This window comes from Alexandromys fortis, unplaced genomic scaffold (assembly GCF_014885135.2).
Source record: "Alexandromys fortis isolate MF-2015 unplaced genomic scaffold, M_Fortis_MF-2015_v1.1 scaffold_13, whole genome shotgun sequence".
NCBI lineage: Eukaryota > Metazoa > Chordata > Mammalia > Rodentia > Cricetidae > Alexandromys > Alexandromys fortis.
Window position 1 is genome coordinate 3,728,908 of NW_026067908.1, and position 25,294 is coordinate 3,754,201.

General features: G+C 47.1%; 1 protein-coding gene and 1 pseudogene across 1 annotated transcript in view; one reads left to right on the forward strand and one right to left on the reverse strand.

Annotated features, from left to right (window-relative positions):
• Nucleotides 1-758: 758 nt before the first annotated feature.
• Rab3b (RAB3B, member RAS oncogene family) overlaps nucleotides 759-25,294 on the reverse strand; it is a 62,060-nt gene continuing 37,524 nt past the window's right edge. The window contains exons 3-5 of the mRNA XM_050136257.1: nucleotides 16,295-16,413; nucleotides 10,849-10,973; nucleotides 759-1,334 (exon numbers count right to left, since the gene is read on the reverse strand). Of these exons, the coding sequence (XP_049992214.1) occupies nucleotides 1,147-1,334; nucleotides 10,849-10,973; nucleotides 16,295-16,413 (432 nt within the window). The 3' untranslated portion in view covers nucleotides 759-1,146. The remainder of the gene's footprint in view (nucleotides 1,335-10,848; nucleotides 10,974-16,294; nucleotides 16,414-25,294) is intronic.
• LOC126497968 (cytochrome c oxidase subunit 6B1-like) lies at nucleotides 4,470-9,652 on the forward strand (annotated as a pseudogene).

A 25,294-nucleotide genomic window follows, 5' to 3' on the forward strand; every position in this document is an offset into this window, starting at 1 on the left:
AGCTGGGCATAACAACGCCGAGTCTTCAGGCTGCTGCTGGTGGTCTTCATCAGAACCCGCAGCCACTGTATCCCAGCATTTTGTACTTGTGTCTGTGAGTTCTTTGCTCCCAGCCACCCTGAGCAGGTCAGTCCTGGAGTCCTGGAGGTGGCAGCAGAAATTCGGCTGTGAGAACTGGGGAAGTCTGCAGCTGACTAGTTAAACCAGGCAAATTTAGGGATGAGCTCAGCAGCTTCAAACCTTTCAGATTCTGGGAGCCCAAGAATCAGTAACAAATTTTATGGCATTCTCATGATGAAGAAGCAGCTGGAGAAACTGGGTGTGACATCACACATCTGTATTCCCAGCACTGGGGAGGCTGAGGCAGGAGGACTAGGTTCAGGGGCAGCCTAAATTAAATAGCAAGTTTGAGGCTGACCTGAGGCTACATCATGATTCAAAGAGCCAGCTAGAAAGGGGAGACCTGACCCTGTCTGGGCTGTTCTTTTCCTCCTTCTCATCCTCACAGTTTTAGATGGCAGGGGCCTTTGACATTTTGCAGAAGATAATCCTTTTCTTTTAAGCGTGTTTCTGACTCAGCCTTTGCTCCTTCCACATCACTAGCGTCTGAGCTCTCCAGAGATTAGCACTGTCCTGTCACCACAGCAACTGCCCAGGCCCTGTGGGCATCCGTGGTAACAAGCTCAGGGCTTTGCAAACCAAAGCCTGGCTCACAGTGAGATGAGGCCCCCACGGGGAGCCTGATAGAAACAAGCAGGTTGTACTTTGAGATATTTTCTTTAATAGGATTAGTTGTGCAGGTGGGTCCCATCACACACCCCGGCCAGCCCCTGACATGTGGGGGGAGGGGCGGGGAGGGATAGCTTGGTAAGTGAAGGAAATTTTATTTTATTTTAAGGGCAGAAAAGATTCTTTCCAAATCTCTAGAGGGAACCTCCTTCATAAAAGGGAGTTTTCTTTTGTAAAAGAAATCTTCACCCAGGCAGTAACCGGCACCGTTAGAGTCTGTAATTGGGGCCATCTTTGGAGAGCCACAGGTGCTGGGAGAGAGCTCAGCTTGCCGGGGGTGGGGAGTGGACGGTGAGCTACAGAGGAAAGCAGATCACACGTGGGCACAACACGGGGCGGCGGGAGGGTGGGTCTGGCCTAGCAGGAGCAGTTTTGCTGCAGCAGTGGCGGGGTGTCTGAGAGGCGGGTGGTCTTGGAAGCGCCCAGCACGGAGGGGTCTGTGTCCAGAGAGTCGGACATCTTATCACAAATGGCATCCACCAGACGCTCGAAGGCCTGCCTCACGCTGATGTTCTCCTTGGCACTGGCTTCAAAGAAGTCAAACCCTAGGGAGAAAAGAGATAGAAGTACAGATTTTTCCCAGCCCTTCTGCTGGCACTATTTTGTGCCCCCATCATAGGACTCTGGATCAATACAGCCAGAGCTCAGACGTGAAGCAGGGAGGCCTCATTTCATGCACAGAGGATTCTGCCTCAAAGAGACAGTGCAGGGCAAGGGTTGCCTGCACACATTTTAAAACCAGAGAGATCTTGGCTCTACCAGTGACTAATCCTGGACAAATCATTCATTCTGCTTACACATTAACGTCTTAGTTTTAAAATAGGAATAATTTTATCTGCCTGGTAGAATTACTTCGATGGGAACTGAACTAAGATGCTTGGGAAGTATGCAGCCCTGTGCTGGAGGGAGCGGGGCAGGGGTGGGGTGCTGTGCCTGAGGAAGCGAGGCAGGGGTGGGCACAACATCAGGTGTTGGCTGAAGGGGTGAATGCGCGTGCACTGTGCACAGAATCAGAGCACTTCACACATTCCAGAGCATTTAGCAGGTCCATTATCTCACTTTCTGTGGTGCCTGGGAGGAAGGAGTGCCAGTCACCTGCTCTTCAGATTACTGGACGGACGGATAGACCACAACACTGGGGTTTGGGAAAGGAAGCTGGTGTGCCCAGTAAGAGCTCCAGCGTGGAAGCCGAAGTTTTAGGTTTTCTGTTGTTTTGATCCTGCTGGGGACAGAACCTGGCTCTTGGACATACCACCAGGTGTTGTAACACCAACTCCACTACACGCCCAGCCTCTTCGGGACCTGTTCTTCACCCCCTCTCTTACCGCACCCTGACAAGTTCTGGCCTGGGCTCTGGAGGACAGGTACCTCGAGAGTCACAGGGAATAGGTGATGTTTTATTTGCTCTTCCCCTTAAGTAGCCTCATGCTTTATCTGTTGAGCATCTCCTATATGCCATACACTAAGCTAGAAACTTACAAACATCCTGTTTAGCCCCCACAGCAGCCTAGTGGGTAAACATCAGCATTACCAATCTGTACGTGAAGAGTGCTCCAGGAGATTACAAGGCTCACACAAGCCACATGGCTGTCAGTGGGAACTGAGTTTGGTCTTGGGTTTGCCTGGCTCCAAAGTCTATACACAGCCTTCTTCGCTCTCCACCATCCAATTCTATCCTACTGCAATTGTGGGTTTTTTTTTTTTTTTTTTTTTTTTTGGTTTTGTTTTTTTTGAGACCGAGTCTCAGTATATAGCCCCTCACTACATAGCTCAGGCTGGACTGGAACTTATGATCCTCAATCTCCCAAGTACTGGGATGACAGACCTGTGCCACTCAGCCAAGCCTTCATTTTCTTTCTTTGCACATCTGTTTGCTTTTATCTGACTGCTCTGGAGTCTGAATCTGGGCAAACCACCACACTTGTCGGATTCACTTAACCTCCCTGATTCTCAGACTTCTGGTTTGTCAAGTGGGAATAAGAACAGTCTTCCTACAGAGAGCTATCGGGAGAATTGAGAGAGAGGATAAATTGCTGCCCCGAAGCTGCCTGTTACAATGACAGATTCTTTCTAATGCTCTTTTTCCCTCTTTCATCATCTCCCACAGAGAAGAGGGTCTCTTTCCACCCTGCGCCTCCTTACTCTGCCATCTACAAAAAACTTGAAGCCCAGGCACAAACAAGGCTCCTTTTCCCTGGCCTCAAAGCTTGGAGGCGCTCGCTCCTCCTGCCTGCGCACCTCCAGCCTCTCCCGGTGGCCTACTTCCTGACCCGAGACAGGCAAGCTAAAGAAGCGCTTGCTAATTACAGCCCCGTGATGAAGAAAGAGGCAGCTGCTAGCTCGTTATGCTCAGGCCTCAGGAACCCAGCAGCTTCGGGGACTCTCCAGCAAACCTTCCTTCATGAATATCACAAAAATCAATTCCTTAGTCCTTTGACTGGCTTGCCCAGGAGAGGGGCTTCTGCCATCAGTGCGGATGAAGATGAAGACGACACAGGTCGAAGCCAGGCCACAGATCCTCTCTGAGGAATGAGCACTGATGGGGGATGTACCTCATTATACAGGTAGGCAGTGGGAAGAGGCCTGGAAGCCTGCCTAAATTTCAGCACAGTTCTGTCAGCACGGGAAACTAGCCTAATTGCTTTCAGCCTCCACCTCTTCATTTGTTGAAGAGGGTGACTATCACCTGCCTCACGGGGAGGTATGGGAATGCACAAGACACGTGGCATGATTATCATGTCCTCAGTATCCTTTGGCTTCCCACTGGAACACATAACAATTCGCCTCTCCTTACGTTCCCCACCCACTTTAGTCTTAGCCCTTCCACTGTCTCCCAACTTTTGGGGGGGACACTCTTTTTCTTCAGCACTCGGGGTCAGCCAACACAGCAGATTTTATTGAGCACTGATAGTTTGCCAAGTCCTCTGCTAAGTACCAGGGACCTGAGGAGATCAAATCTAGTTCTGGAGTCTCGCTGCTAAGAGTTCCGATCATGCATATCTACAAAGTTCTTAATAATGGATAAATAGAGTACTAGAACAGCCTTCCGAGGCCTCGTCACCTCTGCCTTATGGGTAGGAAATTGAAAGGGAGGAAAGGGAGAAGCCAGGGAGCTATCTCATGCCTCCTGGGTTCACCCTCCCTTGGAACAGTAACAGAACAAGCTGTTACATTCTGAGTCCAACCAGAGGTCAAAAAGGGACGCAGGAGAGGGAAGAAACTGTAAAGAAAACAAGGGGCAGCTTCCGAAGGTAGTGGGAATGCAAGCCCTTCGTGTTGGAACTGAACAAAATGCATCTCACTTTTCATTCTGCGGGACTCGGCGCTTCCCGTGCCCCTCTGCCATCACACCTGTCCGCATGTGGTAGAAATCCATCCGACTGGGAGGTCTCTGAGAAGGGACTGGGTCACCCACTGGAGCACCAGCCCGAGTGGAGGAGATGCTTGGTGAATATTGGTTGAATGAAAGAGGTAGGAAAGGTGTGGGCAGTGGTGGCGCACACCTTTAATCCCAGCACTTGGGAGGCAGAGGCTGGTAGATCTTTGTGAGTTCAAGGCCAGCCTGGTCTACAGAATTCCAGGACAGCCAGACTACACGAGGAAACCCTGTCTCAAATAATAATAATAATAATAATAATAATAATAATAATAATGTATGCAAGAGTGTTGAGGACGTGATGGAAGACATGTAACCAGCAGAGGTCATATCTTGGCTCAGCAAACACGCAATTGCACAGGCAGACCCTTACACCTGACAAGCTCCTAGTCTAGTGTAGGAGATGGACATATTGATACCATAGTGCTAAGTGTTGGGCCAGTGGGAAGCCAGGGGATGCTAAGAACACAGAAGAGATACCTATGTAGGTCTGAGGGCCAAGCTGGACTTCTTGGAGACAGTGATGCTGATGCAGACATCCGCTGGGGACAAAGACACAGGACCGCGAGTGTATGTATGCACAGCAGGAGAAACACGTGTGAACAGGGGAAGGGGGGGTGTGAAAACATCTTCTCTGTTAGTAAAAGGACCATGACAGATTGTATCAGATCATGGTGGGATATGGAGAAACCTCACATGGTGAGACACGGAGAATAAGAGACCAAACATTGGAGACTTGATATGTCATGTCAAAGAATATCTATACTGTCATTTCAAAAGTACCCAGAGTCTGAGATTCTAATTTAAATCTCCACCTCATGGGTCTAGTCAGCTCAGAACAACCTCCAATGCTCCTTCAATTACTGCCAGGCTCCTGGACGACCCTTTATTAGTAGGTCCAGGTGGTAACCTTTCCTTCTGGTTCATTAATCAAGTGTTTCAGGCGCTGAGAGTCTGGTGTGGCAGAGATGACAACCAATTAAGGAGACCAGTCACTGCTGCTCCTTTCCTCTCTAGTCTGCTCCGGAACAACGGGATTTCTGCTGCCTCTGAGGGAGTCCAGTTCTCAGCAGAATCTGAAATGGTCCCCATTTCCAAAATGATAGGTTTGTCTAGCTTGCCAAAGTCAGCCGTTAGAGATCCAAGACGAAGCCCACACCTGCTTCTGAACTTGACCTCAGATTCTGTGTGGAAATTCCCAGCCAGCTAAACTCACTTCTTAGCAGAACTCTGCTCCTGAATATTTATTTCTCCACTACCTTCTTGCTCAGATCCCTTCTCTACCCTGACTGTACCTCTGCGTCTCCATCGTTTATTAACCTTCAACTCGTACCCTCTTGCTTCTTGCGGTTTTCCTTCCTGATCTAGGCTCAGTCTCTTTCTTGGTTATTTTGTCTGTCATAGGAACAATTTACCCAACACCATGGCTTATTTAGGTAACCCAGGCTAGCCTCAAACTCACAGTCCTCTTGGCTTAACCTCCTAAGTACTGGGAATGCAAGCATTAGACACCAAAGTTGGGGGCATATTTTGTCGTGTGTGTGTGTGTGTGTGTGTGTGTGTGTGTGTGTGTGGTGTTGAAATGTGGTCTTAGGGCCTCACACAGACGAGTACTGTACTGATGAGCTACATCCCTGGCCTCGTCATTTGTTGAGCATCCTCTACCATTTGATTTCAGCTATGCTCTTGTACGGAACTTTTGTCTTGGATTTGTGCTGCTGGGACTAAAAGAAGGCTGAGTTACTTCACATCCGCCTCATTGGCTTAATACTCAAGACCCTGTATTCTTTGACTTTCCATCACTGCGGTAAGATACCTGACTCAAGCTACTTGTGAAGAAAATGGTTTATGTGGTGCATGATCCAGGAGACTCAAAGTTTGAAGAGCAGAGCACTGGCTCTGTGGTGATGGCTGCTCTTCAGCTGTGTTTGTCTCAGCCAGGACCAGTGGTGAGAGCATCTGTGGAAGGAGGAAGACCGTGCCGGAACCACAAAGTAGAGAGCTGGGACGGGACAGGTCTGATACTTTCATATCAACCCTTTCAAACCAGGCATAGCTGCTAATACCTGTAGCTCCCATTTGAGAGGCAAGAGGATCGGGAGTTCAGAGCCAGCCTTGGCTAGATAGCAAGTGTGTGACCACTCGGGCTATCTAAAAAAGAAAAGCGCCCATAAGAGAACTCAAAGGGCAGCGCTGCCTAAGAGCACAACCCGAGAGCCCAGGTTCTTCCCATGGCTTCTTCGGACATTTCCCAGCACCACCAGCTAAGGAGAAAGCTTTCAGTCACAGCCAAAGTTCACGCCACAGTGAAGCCACGGCCACCCTGCATGGCCTGAATCCTTTCTGTTTCTTAAGGTTATGTTCTTGACTCATATCCTGCTGTGGAAACATCAGTGCTCTCTCAGTTGAGCCTCTATGACCACTGTGGTTGTCTTGCTCCCACTCCTAATCATCTTCATTATTCTTCCGTAGGATTTCTGATCCCAGACAGTCTTCTCTCTCTCTTCCCCTCCTATTTCACCACTCAGAACATACGCCTCTCCCTTGTAATCCCATGGCACTCAACAGAATTGTTTCACGTAGATTCCAATCAAGAAAAAGAAAGTGACTCTTCTCATTTAAATAAAAAGCAGTTGGCTATATGGGTGGTGAAGGAATTGCAGAGAAAGACAGAATGGAGGAAATCTAGAGCTCATCCACAAATGAACATCGTTATGAAATTACTAGAGGCAAAGGCGGGCCATGCTGATGTAGCTTGCCAAGAGAAAGGGTGGGATGGATGCCCAGGCTTCTCCTTCTCTCCCTCTTCAATCCTCTGCCCTATAGCTAGGACATTTGCTCAGCTATATTCATAGAAGCATTATTTGTAATAGCCAGAACCTGGAAACAACCTAGATGCCCCTCAACCGAAGAATGAATAAAAAAAAAAGTGGTACATTTACACAATGAAATATTACTCAGCAGCAAAAAAAATAATGACATCTTGAAATTTGCAAGCAAATTGTCAGGACTAGAAAAACCATACTGAGTGAGGTAACCCAGACCCAGAAAGACAAATATAGTATTACTCACTCATAAGCAGATATTAGACATAAAGCAAAAGATAACCAGACTACAGTCTGTAACCCCAAAGCACCTAGACAACAAAGAGGACCCTAAAAGAGACATATATGAATCCATTTAGGAAAGAGAAAGAGACAAGATCTCCTGAGTAAATTGGGAGTGCAGGGGGCAGAGGGGGTAGAAGGGGAGAGGGGAGGGATGAAGGGGAGTGAGAAAATGCATAGCTCAATAAAAACAATAAAAATATTTCATATCATTATATGTATCATTTAAAAAAAAGTTTGTGTCCAGTTCTGAAGTTGGCATCTTTGCTAAGGGTCACAGTGAACTTGCACTGCTCCAGGGCAGTTTTTAGGAGTCACACCAGGGCTGAAGACATGAAGACGAAAACCAAGAATTACAAATCTGCCCTGTTTGACAGCCCCCTTCCCAAACCAGAAGCAGGCCAAGAGTTGCTGGCAGAACCACTAGGGTTTCCACCACTGAGAAAAGGCAATGACCAAAAGGGGTGGGGTGGGGTGGGTGATGTCTCCAGTCTCGGCCTGGGATGACTGTCCCGGAGCAGAAGGCACATTTCCTGGGAAGATCTGACCTGGCTCTGCCCACCTCTCCTCTGTCCTCTCTCCTCCCCAGATAGTAAAGAGGGACCTTCGTACGTGATGGTCCCTATGCAGGAACCTTGAATCAGGACAAAACTACTAATAAAAATTCACTGGAAAATTTTTTCAAAAATTGAGTCTAAAGGGTGGTGGTGGCACACGCCTTTAATCCCAGCACTTGGGAGACAGAGGTAAGAAGATCTCTGTGAGTTCAAGGCCAGCCTGGTATACAAGAGCTAGTTCTAGGACAGGCTCCAAAGTTACAGAGAAACTCTATCTCGAAAAAAAAAAAAGTTTGAGCCTAAAGACTAAGTTTGAGTACTGAGCCTGCCCCCATTACTTATATGATGTAGGAAAGTTTTGTTTTCTGGGGGCAGGGGATGGAGCTCAGAGCTCAGGTTGGCAATATGCTTTGCCTAGCATGCATGAGCTCCTGGGATCAGTCCCCACCACTGATAAAACCTGGAAGAGTAGTGCATGCCTGTGGTCCTAGCTCTTGGGAAGATTTTTTATTAGTTATAATAAGATTATAAATCATAATTAGTCACAAACAATAGCTCTTCGAGGGTAAAATTCACATACTGTACAATTCACCCACTTAAATAATTTTTATTTGTTTGTATAACATAATTATTTGTTTAGTATCTTTGTCCTTGTCAGTTCCCTTACAGTGGAAATTCATATGCTCCCATTAATTATGTCCTTAGTGCCAGGGCAGAATATGGCTCAGAGTATATGCTCAATACATACTATTCTTTTAGAAAATACTTGTGTGTGTGTGTGTGTGTGTGTGTGTGTGTGTGTGTGTGTTGGAGGTTTGAATAAGGTTGTCAGGATTGATGTCAGGAGCCTATACTTCCTGTGCCATCTTACTGGCTCTCAATACATAATTTTCAATAAATAAATGGGATATATGAATATTCACCCGAAGCTAGATCCTTGGAATGAAACAAGCCATACATATTTCCTGTTCTCAAAGGCCAAATATGTAAATATGTAAACAGACATCCCATTCAAACAGCAGAGGCAAACTCAGGAGGCACTGTAGCATAGGGATGGGTTACCTGTCTGTCTAAACCTGACCAGTTCACGAAGGCTGTCTACACTGCCTCCTCACGCTCACGCTGGTCTGTGTTCTGCATCCTGCCTGTCTCTAAGGGGTTGCAGGTCAGAAGCACAAAGGGATAACTTGAAGTTACCCAAGTGTGGGCTTCACTGCATGCTTATCATTCTGTGAACAATGTGGAGACACTTCCTGCACTGGGGACCCTCTCTGAGAAAGGAGCACAAGACCCAAGATGAGCCAGTCCTCCTTCTAAGCATTAGGGTTTACTCATCTCTGTCCAGACTATCTTGGTTAACAGGGATGGAGAAGAAGTACAAGCCGTGGAGATACAGACAGACAGACAGACAGACACACACACACACACACAGGAAAGAAATACAGCACACAATTCACACTTGCATCTCATGCCACCTACAAGCCTCGTCAGAGCTCTGCCAGAGCTAACCTTTAACTCTCTCTTCCTCAACAACAAAGACACTTGGAACGACAAATTTGTAGGAAAACTGCCTAAAAGCCCCCCCTAATCTCTATAGCAACAGTTCTCAAGCTGGGGGTCGAAGGACCCTTTCCCAGCATATCAGGTGTTTATAATATACAATTCATAACAATAGCCAAATTACAGTTGTGAAAGAGCAACAAAATAAGTTTAGGCTGGGGGGTCACCACGCCATGAGGAACTGTATTAAAGGGTCGCAGCATTAGGAAGGTTGAGAACCCCTGCTCTGGGGGAAGACTATAAACTTTCTGCAGACATGGAAGGAACTATTCCTCCACTCCCTGGCAATCGTACATTGAACCCCAGTATCTATAATAAAAACTGATCTTTCAAGCAACGGCAGGTACGGGTTCTGCTGTGAGGGCACTGAGACATGCCTGGGCATTTGGGCCTCAGTGGAACACAGGGGTCAAAATGCGTCCATCTTGGGAAGAATCCAAGCAGAACGGAGCTGCAGACCTGAGCTGCATCGTGTTGCTTCTTTATGTGCTGACCTTGTGTGAATTGTGTTTTGGTGAGAGGCATCCATTTACACGAGGGAAAAACGGCAAGGGAAGGCCTATTGTGCTCGGCATCGCGGTTTCCGGAAGAAAGTGTGCTATTATTCGGCCACCTTCTGCACAGTCGGCTTGACAGCTGCCAGTGAAGAGCAGAGCTTCCTTGGAATAATAGTCTTGTTTTTTATAGTAAGGACATGCTGAACTGCATAAAAGATTACGTTTCACTCTTTGTAGTAGTTGCTAGGAAGCCCAAAGACAATATTTTGGCCTACCTCTTGCTGGTACCGGTGCCGGTGCCCAAGAACTTGTGGCATCCATACTGACTAACTCTAGCTTCCTCTTGGCCTCCTCCTGCCCTTGCTAAAACTTCCTCATTTATTTATGCTATTCCCACTTGGCAGTTATTTTTAAGAAGCTACCTCAAATCCTTTATGGGTGAATCACAGCTGGGCAGAGGTGGTGCACACCTTTAATCCCAGCATTTGGGAGGCAGAGGCAGTCAGGTCTCTGAGTTTGAGGTTAGCCTGGTCTACAGAGTGAGTTCCAGGACAGCCAGGGCTACACAGAGAAACCCTGTCTCAAAAAACCAAAACCAAATCAAACCAGCAAAAAAAAAATCCCAAAAAAGTGTTTAAATTTTGTTTATATAATATATTTGTGTATATATTTATACATATTTAAATTTTATTCATATGTTCACTATAGGAAAATATATAAATGATGAATTCCCTAAAATCATGAGCACAAAGTCCCTGTGTATATGACTCAGATATGAAACAATGAACACAGGGCACACAGGTACGTCATTATAATCACAATCTACCTTAATGTCCCAAATAAAAGCTCCTGTTCTCTATTTATTCCACTTCCACACGTGCACCCATACATGTGAGCGCACACACATGCACATTTACCCACATATACACACACACACGCACACACACTTGTCACGTACATACCGAGCTGCTCTGCGAGGAGCCGGCCCTTCTCGGTGGGGACCACTCTTTCTTCTTCCATGTCACACTTGTTTCCCACCAGAATCACCTGGGCGTTGTCCCAGGAGTAGGTCTTAATCTGAGTAGCCCTGAGAAGAGACAGAGGAACACATAACTCACGCTGTCATCCCCTGCCTTTCTGGTTCACGTGCTGACGGCTGCTGTGGCATGCTGTCTGCCAAGCATGCTGGCTAAAACCGTCCTGAAGCAGAGCATCTTCAATGGTCTACACATCATCACAGATGACCGGACCTCCTAACATCCCTTGCACCTTTACTCTTTAGGACTCTTTTCACATGAGAAATTTTTACGTCATCTCAGGTGTATAGGCATTTAAAATAGATAGACAAATCAATCATTTACTAATAATAAATCACAAAAAATATTGTAAAACAGTTCTTTGGTGTGTTTGTGTGTGTGTATATATATAATTTTATCATTTATTAAAGACTAAAGTAGCCGGGCAGTGGTGGCGCACGCCTTTAATCCCAGCACTTGGGAGGCAGAGGTAGGCGGATCTCTGTGAGTTCGAGGCCAGCCTGGTCTACAAGAGCTAGTTCCAGGACAGGCTCCAAAACCACAGAGGAACCCTGTCTGAAAAAAACAAAAAAAAAAAAAAAAAAAAAGACTAAAGTAAATTGCAGATTTGTCTGCTTATTTTTACACAAAGAATTAAGTCTCCGTTGAATTTGATACTGAGAAACAGCATTTTTAACATTTTAAAAAAAAATGAACAGGGTGTGGTGGTGCACACCTTTAATCCCAGCAATTGGGGCAGGTAGATCTCTGTGAGTTCAAGGCCAGCCTAGTTAACGCAGCAAGTTCAAGGACAGTCAGAACTTGAGAGACTGTGGTGGTTTGAAAGAAAATGGCCCCCAGGAGGAGTGGCACTATTAGGAGGTGTGGCATTGTTGGAGTAGACGTGCCTTGTTGGATCAAGTGTGTCACTGTGGAGGTGGGCTTTGAGGTCTTCTTTGCTCAAATTACACCCAGCGTGACACACAGACTCCTGCTGCCTGTGGGTAGAGCTCGTTCTCCAGTACCTTGTCTGCTTGCATGCCAACATGTTTCCCGCCATGACTAAACCTCTGAAGCTATAAACTAACTTCAATTAAATATTTTCCTTTATAAGAGTTGCTGTGGTCATGGTGTCTCTTCACAGCAATAGAAACCCCAACTAAGACAAAGACCTTATCTCAAAAAGTCATAAATAAATAAATAAAATTTGAAGCAGGGACTAGAGAGGCAATTTAGTGGTTAAGAGCATTGGTTTTCTTGGAGAGGACCCATGTTTGGCTCTCAGGGCCCACAGGTGTTGGGAGCAGTGAGACCCCAGATCCTGAATTTCTTGTAAACAACTTGTTTTCCACTGATCTGAGTGCCTACAGCTGCTCTGAGCACGAGACCTTCAGGAGTTCCTGATGGCAGGAGAGTGGTTTCTGGTGGGTTTGGCTGGGGCGTGGCTATCTCTATATAATCTGCCCCTGAATACACTAAAGGGGCATTCTTGGGGCTTTGGTATCAGTGTTAAAAGGTCTGTGTGTGTCAGTACGTCTCTGCGTCTGTATTCTCAACCTCCAGCCCCTTGCCCGAAGCTCGTGAACTGGGTTCTAGCGCACAGAGCGCAGACACAGGGGCGCCGTGTGCCGCACACAGGGCAACTTACAACTGTCCCTAACTCCAGGTCCAGGTGGAATCTGAGGCCCTCTCCTGACCTCCATAGGCAGTGCTTGCGTGTGGTACGTAAAATACATACAGGGAAAACACTCAAGCATCTCAAATAAAAATGCACAAATCCTTTTTAAAGAACTATTTAAAAACATGAGATAGTGTTTCTTTCTATAGACCTAGCTGGCCTGGAACGCTCTATGTAGACTAGACTAGTCTCATACTTGTGGAGATCCCCCCTGCCTCTGACTTTCAAGTGCCAGGATTGAAGGATTTTGCTACCATCAGATGCTGAGCACAGTGTGTGCTGTGTGTTCAGATCAAGGCTGTCCTGAAATTGTATGGCTGCACTGCCGGAAACAGCTCAGACTCCTGCTATGTCTGGCTTTGAATTAGATTTCGGTCATGTGTGTTCAGACACATTTTGCTGTTTAGTTTTTTAAAGATCCTTATGTTCAGTTATGTGAATCCATGTGGGGTTGCAACACACTGTTGAGGAAGCTTTGCCCTTGGAAGAGTGGGGGGAAGGTCATCAGACTCTGAGCTGAGATTATAGCCACTCCCTCCCTCCTGCCCCTCAGTACACACACACACACACACACACACACACACACTGACCTGAGATTATAGCCACTCCCTCCCTCCAGCCCCTCAATACACACACACACACACACACACACACACACACACACACACACACGCCTACCAGTTGCATGCAATCCTGCCCCAATATACAAGTCCTTAGGAGGTGCTAAATAGTTCTATTTATATAAGGAGACTATAAGGCTTGATTTTTTTTTTTTGAGACTTTGACTTTGAAATAGAGTCTCACTGTAGTCCAGGCTAGACTGGAACTCAGTATGTAGCACAGGCTGACCCCCAAACTCAGTGATCCTCCTGTTTCAGCCTTCCCAGTGCTAGGATTTCAGATATGAGCCACTACTCCCAGCTCAATGATGAGATGTTTGTTTGTTGAGATAGGGCCTCACTGGGTAGCCTAGTCTGGCCCCAGCTCATGGAGCTCCTGCTGCCTTAATCCCTCAAGTGTGGATCTGAGGTGTGGGCTACCATTGTAGCTCTCTCGTAAGATCTTTAAAAAACACCTTTCAAATATTTGTACATTTTTCAAAGTGGACAGGTTTAACTTCTATTATTAGAAAAATTCAGAAGAATAAAATAGGGCCCTATACCGTAGACATTGGGGGGAATGGGCCTAATTCTCAATCTAACTCCCCCATTAGGTGAGATGATCCCCTTCAATCCCCTGTGCCTTCACCATGACATCTCTTCTGCTTGACTAAACTCTTTCCAGGGAGTGGGGGCAACATCAGGCCTCGGCATCTCTGGGATGCCAGCCTCCAGAACAGAGGGCAGAGGGGGTGGCAGCGGATGGCTGGTGAGTGTCTGGTCTGCAGATGACTAACCCTGGCAGAACTTGGCTATGGCCCTACCTACATGGACATTCATGGACATTCAGTCCGGCTAGACCCTAGCTCCAATGTGGAGTCCTCAAAGCAACCCCGCCACTGACTTCATCTAGCGAAAGGCCGTTCATTCCCTTAAGAGACAAAATTCACTCGGTCAGCATTTGCTGAGGGCTCACAAAGAGACAGGCCTTGCTGCATATTGGGGCTTGGGTGACTGAGACCACGTTGTCTGGAAGCAAACTCAAAGGTCAGTATCTGGGAACGATGGGCACTCGATCTCAAGGCAGGCACTGGAAGCCACCCCTGACTGTTGTCTTCTGCCCTCCCTCTCATCTCCCCTGCTCCTCTCACCTCAGCCTCTCTCAGCTCCCAGATTAGCAGTGAGCTCGGGTTATTCTTAGAAAACCATCGCTAGGTTTAGGTGTTAAAGTCACCGTGTTCCTGAGGCAGCGTGAGCAGAGAGACTGGTGGAGAGGAGAGGGGTCATGGCCGACAGGGAAGGAGCAGGGTGGGTGACTCCTGGTCGCTCCACAGGAGGTACGGAGAGACACAGGGAAGGCAGACAAAGACTGGCAGGGAAGGAGGGGGTGGTCATGACTGGAGAGACTAAAGAGAAAAAGGGAATAGTGAGAGGAAAGGAGGGAGGGAAGTAGAGGAAAGACAGTAAGGAAGGTTTAGTGATACCCTATCTCAAAAACCACCAAAACAATCAAAAGAGGTGAGACCCAGTGGGAAGCGATTAGGCCACCAAGGGATGGGTATAATTCTCGAGGGATCCTGATTAGTTCTTACGAGAACTGCAAAAGAACAAACCTGACCCCTTCCCCAGCTTCCTGAATTCCCCTACGATCTTCCTTACTTATGCTCCCATAAGTTTGATGCTGCCTGCCATGGCCATGACATGGTACAGCCAGGAGGCCCCTGCCAGACCCAGTGCCATGTTGTCTAGACTTTGGGCCTGCAAGCCAGTGAGCTAGCAAATATCTTCGCTATAGAAAGCCCCGCCCCACCCCCACCATGTTGCTATAGTAACGGAAACCAGACAAGGAAAACAGTAATGAGCAGAGAGGAGACAAAGTTAGAGCTGGTCAACTGTTGCTGGCTACATGGCTCACTCGGCTCCGCTGTTGCTAAAGAACACAGACACGCCACTTTCTCTTGTCCTCCACCGATTAGCCCCTCCTTCTCATTTATGTCTCATGTGTCCCCGCGAGTGGTACCCCAAGAAGAAAGGTGTCAGTGACTCAGAGGTTGTATCTCTGGAGTGTTGTGATGATTCCCATTGCCAATGGAATCCTTTTGAACTTGGACTGGATTTACTCTTGGGCCCAAGCCCAGCCCAGTGACAGACGCTATGTGGGCTCATTGGCCGCTGTAGCCAGAGGAATCATCCCGAAACAAAACTTTGAACTAGTTCATTTCAAACCCCAATATCATGGTCTACAGGGTAAAATTCAAACGTTTCACACAAACCCTCCCGTGGCCTACATTTCTCTTAACCTCTCACCTACTTTCTCATCTTTGCACATCTGTATTATTTTTCTAGAAACTCTTAGCCATTTGTCCCTCAGATTAACTCATGTTTATTTTCCAGAACATGTCCTCAACCCCAAGATGGCTTCCCTGACTCCAGTGGCTGGGCCAGAGAGCGCCCTCTTCTGGGTTCCCACCGCCTGCATGCCTCTCTTTGACACTGGTATTGAAGAAGATGGTCAGTTGTCACCAACTTGACACACACTAGAGCCACCAGGAAAGAGGGAACCTCAGCTGAGGTGCCTCCATCAGAGGCCTGGGAGCAAGTCTGTGGGGCCGTTTTCTTGATTAATGATTGATGTGGGAGGGCCCAGCCCACTGAGGGCAGTGCCACCTCTGAGCAGGTGGTCCTGGGTTGGATGAGCAAGCCACAAGGCTGGGAGCAAGCCAGCGGGCAGCATTCCTCCGTAGTCTCTGCCTCAGTTCCTACCTTCAGGCTCCTGCCTCAAGTTCTGCCCTGACTTCCCTCCGTGATAAATCTTATGACCTTAGCTTACAACAGCTTGTAAGACGAAATAAACAGCCTCCTCCCCAAGGTACTTTTGGTCAGTATTTAACCACGGCAGCAGCGAGCAAAGCAGGACAACACCTGTCACCTGACAGTTCTGTGGCCCACGCCTAGTTTGATGTTTTTTTTTTTCCCCTCTACTGTGAGACCATCTTAAAATCAGGAGCCATGACCGATTTACCTGGGTTTCCTTGACACATAGCACAGGCTTACCACAGGCTAGGTTTTCATGAACAGTTGGGTGAAGGAATTAGTGAATGAATTTGGTTTGTACCAGTCCTGGACAGCATTGAAGGACTCCTCGTTGGTGATGTCATACATCAGAATGAAGCCCATGGCCCCACGGTAATAGGCTGTGGTGATGGTCCGGTAGCGCTCTTGCCCAGCTGTATCCTGGGTGAGAAAAGGAAAGAATCAGTCTCCTAGGAAGTCGACTGGTGTCCTGAAAAAGTCCCCAAGACAATTAACTAACAATCCAGGGCATGTTTAAGAAGCAGTCTTTATGCTTATTGCCCTGTGGTATAACTGGAGGAACACTAAGAAAATAATTAGCACTCCAGTGGAAAAATGGCCAAGAGGCATGAATAATTCACAGGAGAAATGTAAATGGATAATCAGTATATTTTTAAAAACCCTATATCCTCACTTTAATTGGCATATGGTGACTGTACATAATAATAGGTTTCAATATGGCCTTTTCATATTTACATGTATTTTTATTATATATACCCCCATTACCCTTTCCTGTCCCCCCCCCACTCTTGCTGATTTCCTTTCCCTTCCCACGTAGTCTCTCTCTCTATATATCCCCTCCCTTCCCTTCCCCTTCCTTCTCTTCCTCCCTCCCTCCCTCCCTCCCTCCCTCCCTCCCTCCCTCCCTCCCTCCCTCCTTCCGTCCTTCCTTTCTTTACTTTTTATGAGCAAAGAATTCCATCAGGGTAACTTATAGGATCCTGGCAGAGGAATTGCTTTTAGAAGTATGGGCTCTTTATCAGTGACTATACCTCTAAAGGAAATGCTTCTCCTCCTACAGCAGCCATCAAGACCCTATTAGGATACTCAAGGAAGAGTGGGGCCTCATAACCCTGTCACACACACACACACACACACACACACACACACACACACACTTAGATACCATTATCTGTCCACAGTTCCTGGTCAGAGGAAGCTCAAGCCCCCCCCCCCTCTCGACAGGATACTGACAGACCCAACCTTGCATAAGTCTTATACTGTTAATCTCAGCTGATGTGAGAGCCAAAGTACACAGGGCTGGTGAGATGGCTCAGTGAGTCGGGTGTCCATCATTGAAGCTGATGACCCAAGTTCAATGTCCTGGACCCACACGGTAGAAGGAAAGAATGGATGCGAGCAGCTTGTTCCCTGACTTCCACACATGCGCAATGCCCAAGTGAGAGAGAGAACACTCACGCTTACACATTAGTTCAAAACAAAAGTAATGCAGCAACGTGACATTCCAAAGACAGCATTCTGCCTCAGCCCGCTCCTTCCTCAGCACTGAAGTCCCAGTCAGCAGCTCCGTGTTCGCAGCACTCAGCCGGGTATGAGTCTTTACAGTTGTTACTCCTCATTGCAAAGTGAGCCTTCTGACGAAAGCTGACGGCAGGACTACTCTATTGGCATGGACAGAAATATTTGGCAGCAATAGGATGCACACAACTTGGCCATTTAGGGAAACCAGCAATGGCTTCTCTGCTAGAGCCTATGACCTTACAGGCTACAGGCTTGTGCTCCAGCTGTGTGGTAGGACCCTGCTACCAAAGGCAAATTAGGTGATGCTCCAGCCCCGGTCTCCATCCTATATATGCCCCTTCCTCTGAAATAAAGTGGAGCTGTAACATGAAGCAGACTCCTGGAAGGCTAGTTTCTGTTGTACCCTCAAGCCATACAAAGCCTCTGCTCCCTTCATCCTTGTGGTCTGGTGGCCAGTGGACCTCGAGGAAAAGGGAGGTCCCACAGGAGTAAACACCATCCCTGTTCTCAGGAAGCCTCAGTGGAGCTTCATAGAGAGGCTTGCTTATCACTGAACTAGTCATTAGCAATAGGAGACATTATGTCATCAGAAGTGGTCAAAGAAAAGGTGATCTGAATTCAGGTGAGGAAAAGCAGTGCCGGGAAAGTTATAGGCCATGTCAGAAAGCAGAGATCATTTTATCTGGGTTGGCTGGGCTCTTCTGTAATTTTAGCTGCTGGAACACAGTTGTTTCCTTCCATCATTGGTGCCTACCCATCAAGGGTTGGCGGGGTGCTCTGCTTTGCGTCTTCCTGTGCTCAGGATAAAGACTGACAGAGCCTCCACTCAGGGGAAGATAGCGCAGGAACCACATGTGAGTTCTTGGAGCTTCTCTTTTCCCCATTTCACCAGGTGAAGCACATCAAATATCCAGACACAACTTTTAAAGGGGAAGACAGGTACTCAGAAAAACAAAAAATGTATAGTAAACAACATGAGATCCCTGTCGGTGGAGCCTGCCTGCATTGGGTCCAGGAGCCTCACCTAAAGATGTGCATAAGGAGGGCACTAGGGACTTTCCTAGGGAGGTTTTCCCAGTAGAGAGGTTTTATCTATCTATGAATCATCTATCATCTATCTATCTATCTATCTATCTATCTATCCATCCATCTATCCTCTATCTATCATCTATCTGTCTATCATGTCTGTGTGTGAAGGGGAGGAGCATGTGCATGTGTGGAGGTCGCAGGATACCTTTGTTGAGGCAGTTTCTCCTTCCACCTGGGGGTTCTGTGGATGGAACGGAGGTAGTCAGGTTTGCATAACAGAAGCTTTCACCCACTGAGCCATCTCACCAACCCATGGAGGGATTTGTGCCTGTGCGTACTGAGGCATTTAAAGAATGGTGGGAAGTGGGGCATGAGAGGAGGTGGAGGAAGAGGAAGAAGAGGTGGAGGAGGAGTAAGAAGAGGCAGAGGAGGAGGGAGAGGTGGAGAAAGAGGTAGAAGAGGTGGAGGAGAAGAAGAGGTGGAGGAGGAGGAAGGAGAGGCAGAGAAAGAGAAAGAAGAGAGAGAGGAGGAAGAAGAGGTAAAGGAGGAGGAAGAAAAAGGGGCAACAGCTGTTCCCACCAGTACTGTTTCTCCATGCTCTTAGCCACTCAGCTCTGGCCCAGACTTGTATAACTTGAGTTAATAAAACCAAGCCTGAAGTTTGCATGTGCATCTTCTCAGCAAAGTCTTTGAGAGTCTTACTCTTCATCCCAGTTGCTCCCAGATTATCCTTCTTTCCACACGGAGCACTTCTCCCTAAGACATCTGGCAAGCACACTCTCAAGCTCATGAATGAGTGAGTGAGCGGCAGGATGGACAATGACTGAGAGTGTATACACCTAACGCTGGAAACCTAGGTACGAGTAAGAGGAATAATTGCTGTATGCCATATTTACGCAATGCCTGTATTCTCTCTCTCCCTCTCTCTTTCTCTCTCTCTCCCTCTCTCCCTTCCTCCCTCCCTTCCCCTCTTGTTGCGGGAGGTCCTTCCGCCCCTCCAACCAATAGCTGCTGTGATACCAGCCCATTGGGGCGTGGTCTCTCTCCCTTTAAAAAAGCGGCTATTTCCTCTGCTCGCTCTCTTCACTTCCTGCTCCGCCAGAGACTAGACTCCCTTCCTGGTTGTGCAGATGGCTGTTGTCTGGGACGGTGATCTGTAAGTTTTCCCCTTTAAATAAATAACACCCTATTAATCATAACTCCAAACTGGTGTGGCCTTGTTCGTGACTTACGCCTTCACCCTCTACTTCTCCCTCTCTCTCTTTCCTTCCTTTCCCTCTCCCCCTCTCTGTGTATGCATACCTAATAAACACTGTTTCAAAATGTGTTTTGCTTCTCCCATGCTCTTGCCTCTGCTTCCTGTTCTTAGAGCCAATGCCACAGGCTCCCAGTAGTCTCAGGTTCAGTCCCTGAGTCCTGTCGTATAGGATTAGAATAAAGCCACTCTTCCTGATCCAGGGGTCTAGCCAGCTCTGGGCTCCTGCACTGCCCCTGAACTGTGTCTATAAAAGTGTCTAGTCTCATGTGTCTGCCCAGGTCTATGCCCTAACTCTTTAATGAAAAATATCTTGTGATCTGGTTGATGCCCAACTAATTGGAAATCCTATTATGTAGTCGTAGATGAGCCTGGACTTGGAGTCAGCTTTATCTCTGTATTCCCAGTGCCTCACACAGGGCTACAAACACAGCAAAGTCTCAACTTCTGCCCCTTAAACAAAGGCTGGGGCTAGGGCTGAGGAGGCAACTCAGCAGTTCAGGGTACCTGCTGCTATTGCAAAGGACCCTGGTTCAGTTCCCAGCTTACAATGGTCTACAACTCTGAAGCCAGGACATCCAGCCCCCTCTCTGGCCTCTGTAGCACACATGTGGCACACATATATACATGCAAAACACTCATGCACATAAAACAAAATCAATAAATCATTTTTCAAAGCATGGGGGTTTTGATGCTTGTTTTGAGACAGCATCTCATGTAGCCCAAAGCCAAATCTGCAGTGTGTCTGAGGGTTCCTTTGATCCTTCTGCCTCTGCCTCCGAGTGCTGAGGTTCAGGCATAAGCCACTATGCTCAGTTTTATGCAGTTCCTGATATAATCCAGAGCTTTCTGCATGCTAGGCAAATGCTATCAACTGAGCCACATCCCAACCACCGAAAGCATGGTCTTTGGCATCAGATCTCTGCTCTCCAGTTCAGCATGTCACCATGAGGCAGTCCCTTAGATGACTTCTAATAACTGCCGTCTCCTGTTAGCCACACTTTTTCATGGTTCTCTCCTTGAGCAAACTTTGGGTGAGGCCTTAGCTTCTTCCTTGTAAAACGGGAAAAATAACAATGCCTAATTCATAGGATTTTTAAAAATGAAGATTACACATAAAAGGGTTATGGACGTAGTTTAGTTGACAGAATGTTTGTCGGGCATGCAAGAAGCCCCGAGTTCAACCATCAAGCCACGAGAAGGGTATAACCAGCATGGTGGTGCACACCTGTAATCCCAGCACTTGGGGAGTGAAGGCAGGAGGACCGTCCTCAGGGACAGAATGAGTCCAAGGCAAGTCTGGGCTACGTAAGACCCTGTCTCAAAAGAAAAGAGTTCTGAGAATAGGTCCTGGTACATACTAAACACCAGCTATTATTTTTGCACTTCCCTGGGTCTGTCCAGCTCCAGTGGACATGCCTCATGCCCTATGTCACTTCCCTCTGCATTCAGAATGAACACAGCCGACTCCAAAGTCTCAGCGTGAAAGAGAATGGACGGCAGGCGTTTCCTTAGATGTGTGACTGTGGATGGACCAATTATTTCATTTCTTGGAGACTTTGTTTCTCACATAGGGAATAGGGCTTTGGTAATTTAATAAAATGTCTGGCCCATAATAGGCAACTGAGTAGGTGAGTAATCATCATTATTATTTAACTTTTAAATCATTTCTATAAATAATTAACTTTAATTTCTTCATCTGCTAGGCAAGAGAGAGAGAGAGAGAGAGAGAGAGAGAGAGCTCAGTAGGTCAAGAGCACTTGTTTCTCCTTCCGAGGACCTAAGGTCAGTACCCAGCACCCACTTGGTGGTTCACAGTCACCTACAACTGCAGTTGCAGGAGAGCCAAGGCCCTCTTCTGACCTGTTCAGACACCAGGCATAGACACGGTACGCATTATATATGGATGTTTTATATATTCATATATACAAGAAAAAATAATGAGCAAATCTAAAAGTTTATCTCCTTATCTACAAAGCCATGGTAACAGCACAAACAAAGGGATTGTGTGAAGATGAGGAACGAGGTCTATTAGAGCCTGGCAGAGCACACATGGCATGGAGGGTGCTCCCAAAAGCCCATAGCAGCAGCTGCGGGTATTGACAGTGCCATTGTGATTTCACGTAAAGAAAAACAGGGTTGGGAACAACTAGCCAGCTCTCACTGCTCAGTGCTAAATGGAAAGTGGCCGAGAGAACCACTCCTAAACCCCCATCTTTTATTTTTAAAAATCACATTGACAAACATTGATTTCATTTCCAGTGATGAGAGTCAGAAATAGAACCAAAAAGGAGACAGGAAGGAGCAGAAAGAAAGATGAGTGACTCACTGGCTACTTGAGGAAGGAGACCATGTCATCAAGAACAATCAAATCACTTTAAGGTAATGGACATTCTGTGAGCTCTCCACATCGGCAAAGCATTATGCCAGAGAGCAGACGCCAGGGTGAGCAAGCCACTGCTCTGGCCCCCAGCATCCCTGTCAATGTGCAAGACAGACACACGGATAATGGCCAGGTGCTTTCGTAAAGCCCCATTCCGGTGGCCAACACTTCTGTCTTCCTGGGCACAAGGTTAGAAATCACCTACAAAGCTCAAATGAAATCGTATGTACAGAACACAGGCCCTTGGCTAATATTGCTCCAGCACAGTCTCCTTCTCTTGGTGGCTCCTTAAGTTACATCACAGGCCACTGTTATTGGTGCTCCCCATATCCGCTCTGGCACTCGGTGCCACATATGCCCTCCCAGCTTCTCCACTTAGCTTGGTGACCAGATTGTTGGATCCTAAAGTTATAAAAGAAACGTCAAGGTTGTTTAATCTACATCCTCACTCAAAAGCAGTCACTTTACTAGCCTGTTTACATTGAGTATTTCCAACATTGGGCCCCACCCCCTCTCAAGGCATTCCGTTGATGGACACTTCTGATCATTAAAACACTTCCTCCATTTGCTGAACTGAAATCTATGAGTATAATTATCTATTGATTTAACTCTGTTCTCTGGAGACACAGAACAAATCCAATGCTCCACTCATGGGGCATTTCTCCAAATGTTTAGATCCTTGTATTTGTTTAATTCTTTGAGTTTATAGGGTTTTACCCCCATTGTCTCAGCTAAATCCCTGTGGGAAAAGAGTGAATATCTCCATTCCTCTAGAGCAGGGGTTCTCGGCCTTCATAATGCTGAGGCCCTTCAGTACAGTTCCTCATGTGGTGACCCCAAGTATAAATTGTTTTTGTTACTTCATCACTGTATTTTTGCTACTGTTATGAATCATAATGTAAATATCCATGTTTTCTGATGGTATTAGAAGACTGTGTGAAAGAATCGCTTGATCCCAAAGGGGTCATGGCACACAGGTTGAGAACCATTGCTCTAAAGGGGCAGCTGAAGCCTGAAGCAGCAGAAGACAGGCAGTTGTGAAGACACCGTTTTCAGTTATTTTCTTGTTCTAAAATACTCTGACAAAAGCAATTTTGTCGGACTCCATTCACTGTTCTAGAGCACTGTCCAGGGGTTCAGCTCACTGTTCTAGATCACCATCCAGGGGCTCCGTTCGCTGTTCTAGAGCACTGTCCAGGGGCTCAGCTCACTGTTCTAGATCACTGTCCAGGGGCTCCGTTTGCTGTTCTAGAGCACGGTCCACGGGTTCATCCATTAGTCTAGGTCACTGTCCAGGAGTTTGACCTACCATTCTAGAACTCTGTTCTTGGGCTCAGTCCACTGTTCCAGACTACTGTCCAGGGGCTTGGCCTGCTGTTCTAGACCACTGTCCAGGGGCTCAGTCTGCTGTTCTAGACCACTATCCAGGGGTTCTGTCCACCATGGCAGAGAAGTCAAGGCAGCAGGAGCTAGAAGCCTTAGTCACAATGTACTCTGCTCCTCTTCATTTATATAGTCCAGGATCATAGCCAGGGAAAGCTGCTGCCTACAGTGGGCAGGCCTCCCCACCCTCAATGAACACAATCAGAGCCCTGTCTCCTAGGTGACTCTAGATTCTGTCCAGTTGACAATGAACACTCTCACGGGGGCCTAAGTAAAATTAGGTCTCACGTCTCCAAGACACCAGTGCTCTATTCACACAGCAACACAGATGACTTTCAATCACCTGAAACAGGACCAGAACCGTGAAGGGAACTCGAAACCCACTGAGAGCCGTGTTTCATTTAATCTTGAAGGAATGGTTACCTCTATCTCAAAGACCTAAAGGGCCAAAGGAGTTGACCTCCTCCTTTTCAATTTCAAATATTTGCTGGGGGTTGTTTGGGGACAAGATCACTAAGCAGTGCTTGCTTAAGTCTATGGTGTCTGTTTGCCATGAAGATCAGCTTGCACTGGATGTGGGTTCTGAGGCAAGAGGGGTCAGGGAGGCCCATCCAATCAGAGCCCTCCTAGTCCTGTGAGTACTGAAAAGTGTGTATATGCTTTTCCCTTAACGCTCACTCAGCCCAGTCAAGAGGCTGTCCTGACCACTCCGGCCAATCAGGCGCTCAGGAACACGCTTTCTTGGAACCATGTGCATCTCCTTTGTAGCGCTCATCCCCGCTGTAATTTCATGTTTATTTGTATAATTGTTTGATTAGTGTCTGTCTACCCTACCAAGCTGCAAGGCCATGAGAACAGGATGTCTGGTTTTGCCTACTGTTGGATCTCCAGTGTCTGGCCCAGCACATGAGGCTGGAGTGTTCCGACAGATCCGTTGGAAGGATGGATTTTTTTTTTTTTTTTTTTTGGATGCCCTCAATGTTCTGGATGGAACTCATGAGTGCCAGATGGATTTTTAAAATTCACATCTCACCACCTTTCTCCGTGTCTAAGGCCTTTCCTGGATTCTGAAAGCTCACAGCTTCTCAAAAGATAGATTCTTCATGATCTAGCTCTGATTGCCCTTCTAGTTCCTTCCATCTCATTCCCTGATAGAACAATGAGCTCCAGTTTTGCCTGATTACTGTGTACTCTTCGCACCCCTGGGATTTTGCTGATCTTTGTCTGATCCGTTCCTTTCCTTTCCTTTTCTTTCCTTTTTTCCCCTGTGGTGGGGTACTGGGGTTTGAACCCAAGGCCTCACACATGCTAGCTAGCCAAGTTCTCTACTACTGAGCTCTATCCCCAGTCCCAAGTCTCTACTCTTCTACAACTCTTATGCAGAAGTGTTCTGTGCTGCTGGATGTGGCAGTTCATGCCTTTAAACCCAGCACTTGAGAGGCTTAGACAGGCAGATCCCTAAATTCAAGGCCAGTCTGGTCTACAAAGCCTCAGGGTGGCGGGGGATGAATTTTTCTGACTCACCAAGTTCTACACACAGGGGGTGGGGGAACAGGCAGACAGACAGAGACGGAGACAAAGAGATTTTGCACTCTGCCCACCTATAGTTTGGTACCATATCATTTCATACATTACATTTTTTGGAGTTACTGGTTTATTTATCTGTCTTCTATTTCAAGCTATGAGCATCTTGAAGTCAAATCAAATATAACTAAATCCCAGGTCCTTAA